The 18,720-nt window shown below is 41.6% G+C and overlaps 1 protein-coding gene across 4 annotated transcripts; it reads left to right on the forward strand.

Moving 5' to 3' along the window:
* The first annotated feature begins 1,615 nt into the window (after positions 1 to 1,615).
* On the forward strand, positions 1,616 to 17,355 carry hipk1b (homeodomain interacting protein kinase 1b). Of its 4 annotated transcripts, none has more exons than XM_080891764.1 (18): positions 1,616 to 1,948; positions 6,510 to 7,243; positions 7,405 to 7,596; positions 7,679 to 7,860; positions 7,987 to 8,110; positions 8,472 to 8,591; positions 8,748 to 8,834; positions 8,947 to 9,131; positions 9,212 to 9,362; positions 9,437 to 9,623; positions 9,835 to 9,953; positions 11,187 to 11,321; positions 12,396 to 12,556; positions 12,942 to 13,007; positions 13,381 to 13,548; positions 13,776 to 13,990; positions 14,084 to 14,196; positions 15,583 to 17,355. In XM_080891764.1, exons 2-18 carry the CDS (start codon positions 6,512 to 6,514, stop codon positions 16,057 to 16,059), a joined length of 3,414 nt encoding a protein of 1,137 aa, XP_080747890.1. In that variant the 5' UTR covers positions 1,616 to 1,948; positions 6,510 to 6,511; the 3' UTR covers positions 16,060 to 17,355. The 4 variants fall into 4 exon arrangements, with proteins under 4 accessions (XP_080747890.1, XP_080747891.1, XP_080747892.1 ...); XM_080891765.1 differs by having other exon boundaries at positions 12,399 to 12,556; XM_080891766.1 differs by lacking the exon at positions 11,187 to 11,321 and having other exon boundaries at positions 1,617 to 1,948.
* Positions 17,356 to 18,720: the final 1,365 nt, after the last annotated feature.

The following is an 18,720-nucleotide window of genomic DNA, read 5'->3' on the forward strand; positions in this document are numbered from 1 at the left end:
ACACACTTGCAGTGGATTACAGCGGGAAAAAAAGAGAAGACAGAAAAGGAAGAAGAGATTAATTTCTAAGGTAAGCATCACTGGGCAAGTGACAGTTGCTAAAGTGGACATTTTAAGGGTATATGTCCATGTTAAGTTTAACTTTTCTAAACACAGTGTGGACCTCTACATGTGTTGCTCTTCTAAGTTACTTGTTTGCTGAACAGTGTGAAAGTGTGAAATGCTATTAACATGTAAAAAACAACAACAACAATCATTTATTATTGAAGTTGCATCCAGTAAATCTAATATCACTCATCAATCCTCTCACTTACTGCTTTATTCTGATAGTTAGTTGGACACAGTATTTCATTTCCCCCCATTTGGACTTTATTTTGTTGTCTGAACTTTTTCCAAGCGTTTCAATAAACAGCTCACCTGTTTTCTTTGTCACATCTACAGACTGTGACATTTGAGTACATTTCAGAGCCTGTTAAGAAGTTTAATTAGGACTTGGACTTCTTCCGGGTTCTGATTTTGAGTGTCCAGCCTCAGCGACACATATCAATACATAAAACACTGGTTAGACCTCATAGTCAAAGCCAATACAGACATTGGAAGAACTGATGCAGTGCAGGCACCAAAAACAAAATCACCTGGACAACATTTTGGAGAATGATGTACTTGAACCTTACCCAATACACAGTGTTGGGGAGTAACTGAATATATGTACCAGAATTATGTAATTAAAATACAAAATATGAGTATCTCTATTGCGTTACAGTTACCACATAAACATAGGTGATAATTAGAATATAGTTACTTTGCTGAAATAAATGAATTACACAGTGGTCTTTTCCTGTTTCATATGTTAGGCTATCTCCTCTTTAATTTTGGTAATTCCACACACTGCCGCAAACTCAAACAAAACATGCTTGCTGTTGTGTTCTCCATGCCTATCTCATTATCTCATTCCTTTTTATTTTGTAACATGAATGGTCATGGCCAAAGTCATCATCAGTAGGAAAAGCTGTAAAACTTCTGAAAGTAAAGTTATAAGTTAATGTTTATTCCTACCTTCACATTTTCCAAACCTGTCCTGTGGTCTGGGTTGGAGGGTTTGCCAGGGGAATTTTGGCCCAAAGCCCTATGTTTGACACCCCTGCTGTACTCTAGCTGGTTTAGGCCCTGTCATGTGCCCATAACACTCTTTGCCCTGTTACTACCACTGCTATTATTGTTGTTGTTATCGTTATTATCGTCATCATCATTTTTACTAACACCAAAACGGATCAAACTTTAATTTTCGTTTAACAAAGTTTAGCACAACAGCTGGAAAATTACTGGTATATTCTGGTTACGTCACGGCAATGTCTTTTTTTTTTTTTTTTTTTTTACCGTAACATGTCTTTTTTCCTCCTCTTGTTTCACTTGCTGTGTAACATGATTCCAAATATGGCTGATTATATTTTTGACAATAGAGAGATCATAACAGCGTTGGGTACTTTGTTGTCTGTGCATGTTTTTTATTTATTCATATTGTTTAACAAATATATATATCTCATTAATGATAAAATATGAAGAATTCCTGTTAATTACGGTAATGCGCGGAAATGACGTCGGATTCGTAGCTGTATAAGGACGTGGTTAGTTCCGGTGAAAAGTGGTTTTCGCTGCTTTAAGGCAGTCGATTTTAGAGAAGGATAAATCATGTTATAACTAACTGCTGTATAAATTTTAAGATTAGATGAATTCATTTATTGATACCATGAGAACTTTTCCCCTCTGGGGGTTCTGCGCTGTAAGGCCTTCTCTCGCTGTCGGGCTCACCATTGACTGAAGACACAATGCAGGCCTAGCTAGCATTTAAGGTTAACTAGCGGAAGCTAATCGGATTGGCAGCAGACTGCAGTGGGATTTAAACCTCGGACGAAGCCTGTGTTTCCAAGCTGTCCTAACATCAAATCCGGTATGTTCCAAGTCACTCTACATTCACCATCTGTTCTGGGCACCTTGAGAATGATTTGACCCCGCTTGCTTGGATGAGATGTTTTTTAAGCACCATATTGTAAAAAAAGTGGCTGCGTTAGCATGTTGGCATTAGCGAGTTAAGTATCGTTGCCTTGTTGATTTGATCTTAAGTCTCTTACTTTAGCAGGAAAAACAACTACCAGAAATATGAAGGATTTTAGTTTTTTTAGTAGCGATATGGACATGTGTCATCAGTGGCTTGAACACAGCAGTTGTCTATAAACTTCAGTCGTGAATGGTAAACTGTAGCTAAAGAATTTGGTTGAGCCGATCCGTCGAAGATCTCCACCCTCCACCCTTAGCAGGGCAGTTCGAGGGGTTTTTGTTGTAACAAAGGGTCGACTGAAAAACGAGTGAGGGGTCAGATTTTTTAGGAGGTAAATGCAGCATTGAAAACTAGCTTCAGAACACGGGGACGAGTCGTGCAGGTTATTAATCGAGATTGCAGTAGAAGTGGGTCTGTGTAAGAGCCTGACAATAGGTTTGTGTTAAATACGGGTTTTCGTTTGCAAGACCAGTAGCTTAATTTAACCGACAAACACTTCTGATATCAAAGAGCAGATCACTACTGCCGGGCGGTGTGTTTGTCATGTTCTCCGTGTTGTCTCTGCCTGTTAACGCCGTTATGAAACTTTTCCGTAAGCACGTCCGTCCTTTAATGTTGTCACTATGCTTGCTTGCTGTTTCGTTTCTTTTGTCGGTTTACCTAAACCAGCTTACTGACTTGCACAGAAACACACACACAGCTCGCAGTTATTTACAGTGAAATTCACTCTCAAGTTCCAGGTAGCGTTGCCTACAGTTAGATGAGCAACACGCATGACTATATAAACTTAAATTAACACAAGCGTGTTCACTTTTTCCCTCTCCACTAAGAAGTAGATCGTGGACATTGTTTAAAAGCAGATCTGAAGCTATTTTATCGGATAATTTAGGCTTAAATCTTTAAAATAATATTTATTTTATAGAAGAAACATTATTTTTTTATGGAAAGTTTTTAATTGAACAGAATAACTTAAATCAGAATACCTTATTAATCCCTGAGGAAATTATGTGGTTACCGTTGCTCCAAGAAAATAAGAACAGTAACAGACTGAAATAAATTATATAAGATACAACTTACAAATAAAAGATACAAGAAATTAAAAAGTAATTTATTTTATTATGTGGAATGGCTCTAATGTATACAAATAGGTCAGTTATAAAAATTGGGCTACTCAGAATATACATTTGGCCATTGCTACTGCTTTTACAGGTCCATTCATAAATTTAAAAAATGGAAATAACAGATTTTTTAAAAAAAAAATCTTTGGCTTATTCCCTTAAAAGTAAATGAAAATCAGAATTTGCTAAATTTAACTAAAGGTTTCACCACTAGGGCGCAGTGTTTTACCAGAAAGTTTTAATGTACCGTAGTTGTCCCCATATTAATAACAGTATTTGCCATAAGTGGTGCAGTAGATTTGTTATAGGGCTTTTTCTCTCTCTCTCTCCTTTTTTAAAATCACTGGTTTGTTGTTGTTTTTTCACTTAAGATTTTTATTTTTATTTCTGGTGAGTAACAGCAGATCCCCCAATTTTAATTACTTTATCAGACAAGTTCCCACCCCCTGCTTCAACATGACTTTTACCAGGTGCATTTTACCACTCTGTTAGTGGGGTTTTTTGTGCATCATATTTTAGTTATTGGGAAGTCTTCCATCAGCTCATTGTGGTGACAGTTCTACTGGCAGAAGCGAGGCCTGTAATCTTGGAGGAGCTACTGAGGAAACAATGGGTGTTTCAGAGCGGTCGTTGTTCTAGCGATCGCTTGTCATAACTGATTAAGATAGTGATTGGAGCTTGATGTGCTTCGTGGAGCATTGCAGCAACGAAGTGACACACTCATACTTCCTGGACCACTGTCGGATGGTATCAGACTTCAGGATGTTTTGAGTCGATGGTGACATTAACCTGAGCTGCAGGAAGAAATATAGAGAGATGGAAAAGTTGTATGATTACGGACCCTTTACTCCAGGATAGTATTTCTGTGGCCTGAATATTGAACTGGCAGCTGCAAAATCCATCTATATTACTTGCTGAAGGAATTCATCATTGCTGTTGCTGTCTGAATCCAGTTTCGGTCAACATACTTTCCGGATTCTTCAATCAGCTGGAACAGGTCACGTAAATGGCTGTGGTTATTGAATGGATCCTAACTACCCTCTTCACCTCTTACTGGACATGCAGCTGAGCACTTCTGGCTCCCTTCCCAGAATGACAGATACAAAAAAACCACCTCATACAGTAATAGCTGCTTTCATTTTAGTGTTTGTTTGTTTTTTTGTTTGTTAGCTTGCTTTGTTTTTGTTGTTTTCTTTGCAAAACATCAAATATAAGTTGTTTTTCATATGTTCTGGATGCTGTAACACAAATTTTCCCAACTGTTCAGAATTTTTTTTTACTTTTATATCCGATATAATTTTCTTTTTTAAACGTGATCATGCCAGTGACATAATTGAAGGACTGCTGTGTAGATATTCCAGTCACAAAAACATCAAAAGTTTAGTCTGACCACATTGAGAATAGTACAAAGTACAGCACATGTATATTTTATTTTAGTAACTTCTGTAAGTGTATTAGATATAATGCTAAATTTTATTGTGCATCTGTAAAATCTTTTGCATAGCGTTCTCAGGTTGTTTGCACGTGCATCCTCGGAGTCTTGTAGCTGGGGCCTTTGTCTGGCATTTGTTTTCCCACTGTTCAGTCATGTGGTTTTTTTGGGCTACTGCCAACTGTATTTGCACAGAAGTAGCAAGAGCTGCTGCCTACACTTGCATGGGTATTTTCTTTATGCCACACATTTGGCATTATAGCAAATTAATAACAAACATTATTAAGATTGCATTACACTTAACATATCCATGAATCCACTAGCATTCCAGTAAATGTCATCATCAGGCAGGAAGCGTGAGGGTCTGCGCAGTTGTCGCAACCCTGTGTCCAAAGTATATGGTACAACCGGTCTGTAAGCTACTCTTATTTGTGCTGTCCGTCACCCAACCAAGAAGAAGAACAAAGTTGTGGCGTACAGAAGGTTAAAGTGGGAGAGTTAAAAACCAAAAGTTTTCATTGCTGCCACCACCTGTACCACTCAGATGTTTACTATTTTTGTTTTTTCTTTCTAAATTCCCTTTCTTTACAAGGGGAATGACTCTTTCTGGGTGCTTAAGGAACTGATTGCTGTATTGTTAGCTCCAATACGCATCCTTTCACATTTGCCTCTTGAGCTACATTTCCTCTTCTTTCCACACTGGGCTCTTGCAGTCTGGACTCCATATTGACTCACTACACCACCATGTGATTCAAACTGGCATTACAGAAGACTTATTGTTCAGTTCACTTGGAATCTCAAAAACCCATTAGACACCCCCCGCCCTTTGTTTTTGTTTGATGATTTACCACTTTCCAAAAGAATATGATTTTAATCATGGGTGCCCCTCATGCCTCAATAGGTATGCATGGATTTGGAAATGCAGCTACCCCTTGCGCAAGATCCTGCCTAGTTGTAAAGCTAAATAAGTGTTTCATGCAGTTTTCATTCATCAGGCATACTTCCTGAAATTGCTTAATATGCAGGCATATAGATATGGGTTGAATTTGATCAAACTGTGAGGTGTCGACTTATATTTAATATGCAGCCTGATGCACTGCACTATCTCACTGCACCTAATAAACTTGCAACAAAACAGAACTGTGCAAAATTCTTGAGGCATCTCTCATTTCTTTGTGGGTTTTGGTGTTTTGTTTTTCTTTGTTTGTTTTTTGTTAAGCAATAGTTCTACAGGCTTGCTGAATGTCTTTCAGAGTTCTCCCTTGAAAATTGGCTTTTTCCAGTCATAAAAGGATGATGGGACATTGTCATAATGCTGCTAGACAGCATAGACACAAGTTTGTGAATGTGATGACTCGAGAACATGGCGGTGTAGGATTTTAAATTAATGCCATAGGTGAGTTTACTGAAAATCTCAGACGAGTTTGAATCTTGGTGACATTGACTTCAAGGTTAAGGTCAGAGGTAAATCTTTTCCTGACTTGTGAATGTGGTAACTCAAGAAGTCGTATTGACGGACCAAAACAAAGGGGAGTGAACATCCAGAGAACAACTTTGAATGTCCTTCAAGATGCCTGGAGAACTATCCCTGAAGGCTACTTAAAATGGCAAGAAGCTTGGCTAAGAGTTCAGGCTGTGCTGAGGAATAAATGTGGTCCTTCCAAATACTGACTTCTTTTTGTTTTATATGCTTTATTTCTATTTATGTTTGTACATGCTTCATTAAATTACTGCATCCATTTCCATTTTGGTACCAAAATATAAAGAAATGAGGTTTGGCTGGAGAAATTTACACAGTACAATAATGTATCACAGTTATTCTAAGACACACAACTGTATTTGTTTGGGTTGTTTTGTTTTGTTTGGTAGGCCATGTGGCTAACACTCTTCAATTTCTTTACAGCTATGAGTTCCCAGCAGCTGCAGGTGTTCTCCCCTCCGTCAATCTCCTCCAGTGCCTTTTGCCGCGTCAAGAAGCTCAAGGTGGAAAGCAACGTTTGGGACGTGTCCACCACTGAGGCTTACGGATCCATAGCGGGCCAGTCCGCATACACATTCACCCCAGCCATGGCTGTGCCACCATTTGCGCCATCTCTGGTCTTCCCCCCTACAGCGCCCGGCTCCAGGGGTCAAGTGGTGGTGCGAGCAGCTGATAGCACCGGCAGTCTTCCTCGTGGATCCAGTCGACGCGTCACTGAGCAGGCTACATCCTCCTCTTATGCTCACGAGACGTCCTCTGAAACTAGGGGGCACAGGCATGGGCAGAAGAGAAAGATGGAGGCAGCCAGCGACTGTAGCGGAAGCGGATGTGGAAGCGTCCAGATATTAGAAGAGCTCTCAGCTCCTGCGGCAACTTACTCCACGCGTACAGGCGGCGGTGGAGGCGGGGGCACAGGCCAGTCCATACCTCACTCTGCTCCAACCACCAAGAGCAGCAGCTCCAATGGTGAAGGGGATTATCAGCTTGTGCAGCATGAGATCCTCTGCTCCGTGTCCAGCGGCTATGAAGTGCTGGAGTTCCTGGGGAGGGGCACATTTGGACAAGTGGCTAAGTGCTGGAAGAGGGGAACCAATGAGATTGTAGCAATCAAAATTCTGAAAAACCACCCTTCATATGCTCGGCAGGGCCAAATTGAGGTAAGTAAACAGGATTTTGTTCGATGTACCAGTTTCTTCTAAAAGTTTACGTTACATACACAAATTGCTGTTCACTACACTTGCATTCCCTTCATAGGGGTGTACTAGCGTTTGTCTTTCTCATCATATTTGGTTGTTTTTTTTTTTTCCTTTCCTAATAGGTGGGCATTCTGAACCGGCTAAGTGCAGAGAACGCAGATGAGTACAACTTTGTGCGTTCGTACGAATGCTTCCAACACAAGGGTCACACCTGCTTGGTTTTTGAGATGCTTGAACAGAACTTGTACGACTTTCTCAAGCAGAGCAAGTTCAGCCCACTTCCCCTACGGCACATCCGCCCCATTTTGCAGCAGGTTGGCAAACTGTGAATGCAGAAAAAAAGTTGATTCCTCTTTTTTTTCACCCAGACTAACTCTCATGTGTTCATGTCTTTAGGTGGCTACAGCACTAATGAAACTGAAGAGCCTGGGTTTAATTCATGCAGACTTGAAGCCTGAAAACATCATGTTGGTGGACCCCATTAGACAGCCCTACAGGGTGAAGGTCATCGACTTCGGCTCTGCAAGTCATGTATCCAAAGCAGTGTGCTCAACCTACTTACAGTCCCGTTACTACAGGCAAGTGGAGCGTTTAAGTGCCTTTTAGTTTGCAGTGTTATGCGTAAGAGTTGTGTTAATGTGATTCAGTTGTGTAGCCCAGTTCTGTCCCCACATTAATGTATAAATCTCATCTTTCTTGTTTAGAGCTCCAGAGATCATTTTGGGGCTGCCCTTCTGTGAGGCCATTGACATGTGGTCTCTAGGGTGTGTGATTGCGGAGCTGTTTCTGGGTTGGCCTTTGTACCCTGGAGCCTCTGAGTATGACCAGGTCAGTCATGTTCATGGTCCCAAGGACTTACAAGTTAGCAAAAACAGTGCTCAAAGAAAGACTAGGAAAGTCTTCCTTTCGAATAAAGGTCACATTTTTCTTCAAGTAAGCATGACTACATGAATGTGCCACCACCCTGCTTTGTAAGAGAATGGTATTTAGTTTTTCTCACATCAGATTGAGTGTTTTTGGCAAATTATAATTGACCTATTAACCAAGAGAGGGTTCTAAAATGCCATGCCGCTCTAAATCCAGGTATACGTATTTAATAAGTCAGTTATAGTACTCTTAACTACACAGTACTTGAAACATCGCAGTTCTGCAGTGATTGCTTTATCTCTATATTTTCTTCTGTGTCCAGATCCGTTACATTTCCCAGACTCAAGGCCTACCTGCTGAGTATCTTCTGAGTGCCGGCACAAAGACTAGCCGCTTCTTCAATCGAGGCCCTGACTCTAGCTACCCGCTCTGGAGGCTTAAGGTTAATATTACGAGTATCTTCTTGAATAAGCTGTAAAGAGACTTGATGCTCGTTTTGATTTGGTTCCTTTATTTTGGTTGTCCCCATTCAACCGATTTAATGTTTGTAAATGGTAGTGTTATGAAACATAAATGGATATTGTGCTTCTTTTTTTAGACCCCGTCAGAACATGAAATGGAGATGGGCATCAAATCTAAGGAGGCTAGAAAGTACATCTTTAACTGTCTGGATGACATGATGCAGGTATATCCAAATAAGTGCATAACCCAGGAAATGGCTTTAAATATGGCATGTAGTGATTGCCTGACCAGGTTTTTCCTTTTTTGTCCTTCCCTTCTTGTCATTAACCTACCAGGTCAACCTTTCCTCTCACTTGGAGGGAACTGACATGTTGGCTGAGAAAGCTGACAGGAGAGAGTTTATAGACCTCCTGAAGCGAATGCTTCGTCTGGATGCTGACAAAAGGATCACACCTACAAAAACTCTGGGTCACCCCTTTGTCACGATGAGCCACCTCATGGACTATCCCCATAGCTCCCAGTAAGTGTGTGTAGCAGGATGAAGAGTTATTGGTCTATTTAAATGCATTTGCTGATGCAATGGTATTAATTCCTCTTCAGTGTGAAGTCGTGCTTCCAGAATATGGAGATCTGCAAGCGCCGGAGCTCCTATGAAAGCAGCAAATCCCTCTACTCGACCAATGCAGTCCCCAGTGCTGCAGCGGGCAACCTCACCGTGACCTTCAGTAGCCAACTAAACCAGCATAACCAGGTATGATGCTAAATTTTTACTCTTCTGTCAACCTGTAGTCTTTGCTGGTATTAATGGGCTTTGTTGTTTAACAGGTGCCTTCTGCAGCGGGTGCGGTGCCTTTGCTGAACTACCAGCCAGCTTTGTACCAGCAGGCGACCATCAACATTCCCGGGCTGACTCAGCAGAGTGTCCCGATCCCAACGCGTCCTGCTGGGCTGTGTAGCCAGACGGAACCCTTCCAGCAGACACTCATCGTCTGTCCACCCTCCACTATCCAAGGTAAGTCATAAAGTTGATTACAAACATTCACTTTGATTTCAGTATTAAAGGTATGAATCCTCTGTGCTGGTTTGTGTCAGGCTTTCTGTACCAACAAAGTCTTGTTTTTGTTTTTTTTACCATCTACTACAATATTTGTAGATGTTGTAGTAGATGGTAGATCCTTTTAATCCTTTAATAATTGAGATGTTTGTCATCGTTTGTTTTCTAGGGCTGCAGTCATCCAGTAAGAGTTCCAGTTTCCCGGTGAGGGTGGAGAACTCTGTACCGATAGTACCTCAGAACCAGTCTACTCAGTCCTTGCAGATACAGCCAAGTATGCTGACACAGGTAAGAGTTTGGAAGGTCCAGCGTTTGAAGGAATTCTTGAGTTTTGTGTTGTTGTTTTTTTTAATTTATGAATTTTCTATCAAGAGACACAGCATCTTGTTTTTGTTTTTTTTAACCTTTTCTGTTCCCTAGTTATTTTTGGGTGAGTTTGATTGTGGATTTACAGTGGGTGATGTTATGACTGTTTAAAAAAAAAAAAAAAAAAAAAAGCGTTGTGTGTGACTGTTTGCAACCTTTACCTGAGAACTTTTCCGCTTTTAGACGTGCCACACACTTGGCAAGAGAGTGGGAGTGCACACACGGGCAGGCAGAAAGAAGTGCCGCGGCTTTGACTGATTTGCTCACTTTTCACCGTTTTATTTGTAATTCTATGCTTCTGTGCCGTGAATGGATTCAGTCTTTATTGTGACCATTCGAGTGACAGCTGTGCATTCTGAATGGGTCCAACACTGAACATAGATGGAGGTTATATTCACATTTCCTGGAAGAAGAGATGAGGTTAAGTTGTAACTGGGGTCTGGTGTATTTGGGTTTTCTTTATTATCTGATGTAACTTAAACGTACATAAATACACCTTTTTTTTCTTTCTTTTTTTCTGAATAATCTGTCATTCAATAATTTCAGCTCAGGGGTTACTGTAAAAAATCTGGAAACATCCCGCTGTTACTTGCACCAGTTTGTGGAGCACTGATGCCTTGTTTTGCTCCTTTGTGGATATACTGAGTGCATCTAAAAATTCTCCCTGCTTTTGTTGGTCTTACTGCCAGGAGGAAGGCAGATCGGGTTCTTCTAAGGAATTTAGGGCATAAGATGTTAGCTACTTAAATGCAATTGTTGAAATAAGTCGAGGGCCTGGGCTTTACTGTATTCTGTTTGTTTTTCTTTTTCTGTTGACTGTGTGTCTCCACTTGAATTCGCTTTAAGAGCTGACTGGATCACCACTTTTGGCCAGGCCTCTTATTCCCAGTCTTTTTATGTGGGAGAAAGGCCACATGTGTAGTGAGACTCGTCTGGCTCCAAAAGCTGGTTAATTGCTGTTTGCTAAATTGAGGAATAATTGCTGCACTCTGCAGAGACCAGGTCTCCAGATGGCCAGCGGTGCCAGTGTGCATCTCTTGTGCAGCTGGGTGTATCTGCTCTGCCTGTTTTTATTTTAAAAAAGAGAAAAATCTGTATCAGTCTTGAAGGGCGCTACTTTTCGTCATGACTTAACACTGCCCCTCCCTCCTCCAGGGTTCCTGCACACCCCTGATGGTGGCCACCCTGCACCCACCCCCAGCAGGCCTAGCCCCGCAGTATTCTCTGCCCCTTGGGCTGGGCACTGGGGTGGGTCGGCCTACCCTCCTGGAACACACAGCCACAGTGCTGGTAAAGCAACGATGACATACCCGAAGAAAGACATGCACACTCCCTCTACCACTAACAATGCCATCTCTCTCCTGCCCTGCTCTCCTTTTTTTTTCTTTTCTTTTTTTTGTTTTCTTTGCAAGTGTTCCGCTCCCTCTCTGCCACGCGTTGTAAGGGGCCCATCTTTGTTTTACACATCGTATTTCAGCATCGTTCCTCTTCACATGTGGATTTGTCACCTTTCATAATTATGGTCGTTTGATGCAAATTTTTATAGGAAAATCAAACGTTTTTGTGTGTGTTCTGGCATCACATTTTATATTACTACTTTATTTTATAAACCCCCTCCACAGTGCAAAATTGACCAAATTTACACTGCGTTTTTACTCATGCTCGCCCCACACCATTCACAGTTTCATTCCCCAGTCTTTCCCCATAGGTCTGCTGAGGGCATGGAGCGCATGTGTTGCTGAGTTGGTCTGCGCTTTGCTTGCAGCTTCTCTTGTCATGTCCTTCCTTGGTTTCAGCAGAGGGGGCTGCAGCAACAAAGTCTTCTAAACTGTCCTGACAGCCTGTCTGACTCTGACACATACTTTTTTCTTTTTTGTGTTTGTTTGGTTTTTGTTTCAGCCCCAGAACATGTGGCATGCCTTTTCCCAAGACATATCATCAGCAGACTGTTTAGCAGCAGGGAACTCAACTAATCTCTTAGTGTTTCTTCTTTAACAGGCACCATGGTTCTGCCTACTTGTCTTTATACCTGATCTGACATTTTACAGTGCTTCATTGTTTGTGCTTTGCATGATTATCATCTTGTGGATTTGTTGCAGGGCAATGTTATAATTAAGGAATGGCTTGGGAAAGGTTGCTCGCTTATCTAGCTTTGCGCTCTTGCCTGTAGAAGAGATTGGCCATTGGCTTGCCTCTTTGTATTCAGTCTTTGGAATTTATATGTCCGCATGGCTCAGTTTGTCTGGCCCATTCCAACAATCAGATAATTTGTTTTCATCCATACACAATTTGTCTTCCATATTACATGTACTCAAGTGTTGGTTGTTGTGTTTTTTTTTTTCTTTTCTGTTTGTTTTTTCTCAGCAGGCCTGGCCCACTGGTACCCAACAGATCCTCATACCATCATCATGGCAGCAGGTCCCAGGCGTAGCCATCCACGGCTCTGCCCATCAGTCAAATGTCACCGAATCACCTGTGGAAACGATTCACTCAGATGCTGCCACGCAGCAGGGACACAGCTGGCGGTGGGTCAACCAACAACTGTTAAAGATGCATGTAGACTGATGGGCTTCTCAAATTTAAAGCTGAATCATTTTCAATGTTATTTCTTTCAGGTTAAATTAGAATAAAAATAATGAAATCGATTAAATATTAAATAACTTTCTATCGCTTTTCATAACTAGTATCTGAAATGCTATGTTATTGTTATTTCATACGCAAACACTTTGGCCTCCAATTAACTCATTTCAGATAAGTTAATAAGATGCTACAAATCTTTTGGGGGTTTTGTTTAGTTGAGTAGCAACACTAGAACTGGTTAATTTCATACTACATGAGAAATACTGCATTGAAAGGTGAAGTAAAATGGCAAATATGAAGGCTAAACTAGTCTGACCTTTGACCTTATAGGAGCATTACCAAGACTCAGCAGGAGAGGAAGAAGGTGAAAGCCAGACGTGGAGAGAATAGAAACAGGTTGGTACAGCTCTGCTCTTCTTCCAGTTTAATTTTAAGAGTCCTCATTGGGGTTTAAGCTACCATACCGAGGGAGAGATGGCTAAAGGGCCTGTGACGGTTGCCACACTGGTTCTTTCGCTTGCAAACAGTGACAGGACACTTTTTATACCTGCACTGAGGGCACAGCATCCACTGCTGTATTCTGCTAAACGATACGTGTTGCCACTCAGACAAAAAGCCTTCTTATGGGAGTAAAAACTAGTTGAAACTAGAAGCAAAGAAAATGGCGTTATTTTTAAATTTTTATTTAAAGTCTTCTTCGTGGTACCGCAGCTGATGGGTTGAACACACAGTCAATGGTTGGTGATGGTGGTGTTTTTCTTTCCCGTAGGGGTGTATCTACTGCATCAGTGGTCAGTAGTGGCGTGACTCCACCCAGCTCCAGCGCAGCCTTGTCACAGCCGATCGTGATCTCGGACACGCCGAGCCCAGCGGTCAGCATCATTACGATTCACAGTGACACAGACACGGAGGATGAGCATAAGTTCCACCCTGCTAGGTGAGAACAGGATGCTCTTCTGCACTGAACAGTGGTGTGGTGTTTCTTTCTCAGATCACTTTCATTCCTAAGTTGAAATTTCAGAATGTCAAGGTAAATGAGAGAAATGCAAAGCAAGGCTTCTTTGAGCTCATAGACAGCACTGGGACCCAATTCATGTAGAATGAAAGCTGTTGACGTACTCGTTTGCCTGATATGACCCGGGAAATTACTTACTTCCTCCACAGTCTTGAACTGAGCCAGCGCACCAACGTTATCAGCTGTGTGACCGTACACGACTCGGACTCCTCTACCGCCAGCCCCCTGACTCCCCTTCCACGCACTCTTAACCCAGCAAGCACTATGTCATCTCGCCAGGCCAAGTCTCTGGCAGTAGTGGCACCTTCAGTCAAAACACAGGCATCTGAGAGAGGAGCAGAGTCCCGAGGACGCTTGGAGACTGGTGAGTCACCCGTGTGCTGCTGTAGTTTTAGCAGTGTATTTAACTGAAGTGTGAAAGCATAATTAAGTATGTCTTACTGCTTTGAATTCTCAGTGAATTACATCAAGCCCAAGAGATCCTCTAACAGACAGCCGTGCAGTTCAGGGGAAAGTGTGGAGCGCCATGGACTGGTGCCAAGCCAGTCGCACCCTTTAAACCTCAGCCAGGTGAGGCTTGTTTTATCTTGTTGGTTTTACATTAAGTAATTAATGTGTGTTAATGGGACATTGTTTTGTGAGAATCCTTGTCCATAACCACGCAACTAATCAACTACAGGAGGCTGGGCCCTTATTTTGATTGTAGCAATATGAGGAGAGTAAAGGTTATAGGTAAGCTACATCAGAGTGCACCATGTCATCATGTGATTGAGTGAAAAGGTCAGGATCTGTCATAAGTTATGACATTAGCACCTTTTACCAGCAAAGGTATAAAACATTTTTTCCCAAGGATTCTTAATATCCTGTTATTAAAGGCCTACGTGTATTTACTGCCCTCTGCTGGGGGAAACGTGTATTGAAACTTTTTCGGTGAGGTTTGCATTTGTACCATATGCAGCGATTGGACAGCTGAACATCTAAAAGTATCTAATTTTAGCATTAGTTTTGCTTTATATGCACATTATGTCAAGCACCAGGAGTTTCCCCTCGTTTTTTTCCTCTTAAGGCTCCGGCTGTTATTTTTACAACACAATTAGTGCTGCAGCTGGGTTTTTTTTTGTTTGTTTGTTTTTTTAGTAATTGAATTATTCCATCAATTGAGTAATCAGAATTACTTTTGTAAATAAAAATATTAAATTAATAATAAATTTTAGAAATTGTAACAATTTAAAAATAAAAATAATACAGTGTATAGATAGATTATATATATATTTTTTGTTTTGTTCATTGTATTTACATGCCAAGTTAATCTTGTTTTCAGGCTTCTTGGAAGGCTTTCTTACATTAGAAGAGAGCAAAAGGGTTGTGACAGTATTCTATCTCCTGAGGTAGATTTAATGTGTTTTTATGTGTGTTTTGTGCATGCATTAGATTTTATATTAACGTAAATCTTAAAAATAATATTAGTAAAGTCAAATGTGCACTAGGGCACCCTATGCCCCCCTTTAGACCCACCCACTCAGACTATGTTAACAGGTCATCTGCACACACATGCGTTTATTTTAACTTCTGTAGCTGTTAAGATTTTTCACTGTGCAAAACAAAGTGCGGTAGATGGGAGCAAATCCAGAGTTTGCTTTTCTTCATGTTGGAGCAAGTTCAGTAGGTGGTTTGACAGTTGTGGCAGTTACGGTAACGCTTTTTTTATAATTGCAGCCCTTTTAATAAGCCCAAAGCTGTCTGCGGTGTAGGTAACATTCAAGCGCGCACCTTCATCTGTTATCTGGCAGTTATATAACACAAAAAAAGGGAGGGGAAAAACAAGTGGGGGTTTGTTTGTTTGTTCCTCCCCATTTGGCACAAAAAACTGACGATACCAAAGATGTAGATGCAGACTATAATCTTCTTGCATGTTGTACCCAGCGTCTGATTGAGTGTATGTATTTATTTTCAAAGGTTCACACAGTAGTTTCTTCATCTCAGGAGCGTTCGGGGCTCTCCCACAGCGACTCATCGTTACGTCGCCAGCAGACGTTCCACCAGGCCGTCTCAGCCTCTCACTACAGCTTCCCCGAGGTGGCAGCCCTGGCGTCCGGCTCGGCCGCTGCTGCCGCCCCCCCCAGCCTATATACCTACCCGGCCTCTACTGCCCTCTCCTCAGCCTCTCAGGCCACGGAGCAGCTGCTGGGCCGTGGTCACAGCACCCACGGACACTCCCCCTCCGCTTATGCAGCAACGTACACCTCATCCTCCTCCAGGAGAGACTCGGCCAGTCGCAAGGACTCGGTGAGCAGCCTGCTGCACGGCCTCCCTGCAGCCTACCAGCATCAGTTCGCCACTGGTTCTCCTTATGTTAGTGTGACGCCCCGAACCGAGGTTTACAGTGCCTACCAGCTAAGCCCTAGGCGCCTCGCGCAGTATCCATATTTGTAGGAAATCTCGCACAAAGAATTGGGGGGGGGGGTCACTTCCCCATATGATATCACAAAGGGACATTTTAAACTGTAGAGTAACTGTTGGTCACTTATTGTTTGCTGCTTTGAACTACAAGACAGCGTTTCACCTCTAGCACATTTATATGCTCTTACGGACTCTTAGTGTTATTGAAATGATCTTCTGTATTATTTATCTTTTTTTCCCTTTTTAAATTGTTTATGGTCCACATTTTATCCCCATTGCATCCTGATGTATTAATATGGTGTTGTTGAAACATATTTTACAGCTGTTTTATCTCGAGGTTATCTGTGAAGAGAGATTTTCCTCCTATCACAAGCTGCAACGAAACTTGAGGAGCTTCAAGACGCTGACTTGCCAGACTGATGAAGCTGACAGTTTTTAGTTTTATTTTAGTTTTTTTTTTCTCTTGTTCCTTCCTGTGAACCTTATTATAAAGTTTTCACACTAATCCACTGAGGCCCTGTGTTTTTAGTGATATAATAATGACTGTACCTTATGTTTGTTTACTCATATATGTCTTCTGTTTATTAAATTAAGTTTTAATGTCTGTGCGAGGTAGGAAGAGCGAGGTCCACGAAGATGTGGATTAAAAGAAGAGATACAGTGAAAACTGATGGATATGTGTTAATTTAAGTGCACATGTGATAGTCTGTTAATGTAGGGACAGTGTTTTTTAGCCAGGATTGATTGTCCTTATGCAATAGAATCTCTTTAAAAACAACAACAAAAAAAACCCTACAATAACTGAGTGCTGAATGTATTTATGAAATTCAGAGTGGATGCCCAGTCTGAGAAATGATGTGAAAAACTGTTTTTAAATTGTAAGAGCGGGGAAATCAAATGTCCTTGAAATAAATATTTTTAAAAAAAAAAACCTCACATGGGCTGGGGAGAGGGGGGAAGATGAAACACACAAATTTCACCCCAAATTCCCACGCCTCTCCATAACAAAGGAGATTTTCCTTTTTTTCCTCCCTGTGATGCTCTGAAAATGCTTGCTAGGAAGTTGTAACAAACTTGCACACTGTGCTACACAAGGACTGATTAAATGTATGCAAACTGTCTCAGTTTAGCGTTCTCATGAATTATCCCGTGTCTCAAAGAGAGATCTTTATACTGCTATGTCTCGCCCAGAGGTGCAGCTGTCCTTTACATGTACAGCTTACTTCGTCTCAGAAAGGTTTTCTATACTAAAGTTTGGAGAACAGCAGTCACTGTGTTTTTGAATTTTTAAAGGAGGTGAATCTTTGGTTTCTTTGGATTATCAGCTTTTTTTTTTTTCCCCCAAAGTAATTCCTTTCCCCTTGTTTGCATCAGTTTTGTGTTGTAACGTCTGTGTTTAATCCTAACATAGTATAGTAAAGAGGCTGTTAGATCTAATTCAGGGACAAAGGTTTCAGCTAAGTAATCCAATTTCATTGTTTTCCAATAAAATAACCTCAAATTCACAGCGACTCGTTTCCTCATTCATTCCTTTTTTTTTTTTTTTTTTTTTTTCTCTCTAAGATAACTCTTTATTGTCATTGCGCAGTCATACATAGTACAATGAAATTGGAAAACTGTCCTACGTCAGCACTACATATAATATGACACACACTATATTAACTTAGTAATAAAAAAAGAATAAGTATATTTGTATTGCACATTAGTCATTATTGCACCTTGTTATAAATATAAATATTATTATTGTTAATGTTTTTACTGTTGTTACCTCCCCCCCAAAAAAAAGTCCAAGGAGGTAGCCAGTCAGGTCAGCTATTTACATTGATCAGGGCTATTGCTCTGTTGTAAAAGCTGTCCTTGAGTCTATTTGTTCGGGACCTCAGCAGCCTGAACCTCCTGCCAGACGGCAGCAGCTTAAACACCCGGTGTCCTGGGTGTGTACCGTCCCGTAGGATGCTGCGTGCCCTCTTGAGACAGCGAGTGCTGTACAGGTCCTTCAAGGAGGGAAGTCGATGTCCAATGATTTTTTTGGGCCATATTGATGACCCTCTGGAGTGCCTTTCTGTGTGCTGTGGTGCAGCTGGAGAACCACACACCGATGCAATATGTCAGCACACTTTCAATGGAGCAGCGGTAGAAGACGGTCAGCAGCTCCTTCTTCAGGTCCATTCTTCTGAGGATTCTTAGAAAGTGGAGATGCTGCTGGGCCTTCATTAAAACCGCAGAGGTGTTAGAGCGCCATTGGAGGTCTGTGTCTATGTGCACACCCAGGAACTTGAAACTGGAGACCCTTTTAAAGCACTCCCCGTTTATGCTGACAGGCTGCAGCTCAGACTTCCTCCTTCTGAAGTCAACTACCAGTTCTTTTGTCTTGGTGGTATTGAGGTCCAGGTTGTTATCTACACACCAATCTGTCAGCCTCTGAACTTCAGCTCTGTACGCCGTCTCATCTCCCCCAGAGATGAGCCCCACCACGGTGGTATCATCTGCAAACTTGATGACTGCGTTGTCTGGGTGGGTACTAACACAGTCATGTGTGTACAGTAGGGGACTCAGTACACAGCCTTGTGGAGAGCCAGTGTTGAGGCTGAGGGGTGAGGAAAGATGAGGCCCACTCTAACTCTCTGTGCACGGTTTGAGAGGAAGTCTCTGATCCAGCGGCAGGTGGTAGAAGGAAGTCCGATTTCCAGCAGT

The sequence above is a fragment of the Rhamphochromis sp. 'chilingali' genome, assembly GCF_963969265.1.
Source record: "Rhamphochromis sp. 'chilingali' genome assembly, chromosome: 9".
Taxonomy (NCBI): domain Eukaryota; kingdom Metazoa; phylum Chordata; class Actinopteri; order Cichliformes; family Cichlidae; genus Rhamphochromis; species Rhamphochromis sp. 'chilingali'.

Excerpts from the sequence above, each read along its gene's own strand:
- hipk1b (XM_080891764.1), top strand. The coding sequence starts at position 6,512 with ATGAGTTCCCAGCAGCTGCAGGTGTTCTCCCCTCCGTCAATCTCCTCC. Across the intron at positions 7,244-7,404 it reads CTCGGCAGGGCCAAATTGAG|GTGGGCATTCTGAACCGGCT; the intron begins GTAAGTAAACAG and ends CTTTCCTAATAG. Across the intron at positions 12,557-12,941 it reads CAGCAGGGACACAGCTGGCG|GAGCATTACCAAGACTCAGC; the intron begins GTGGGTCAACCA and ends TTGACCTTATAG.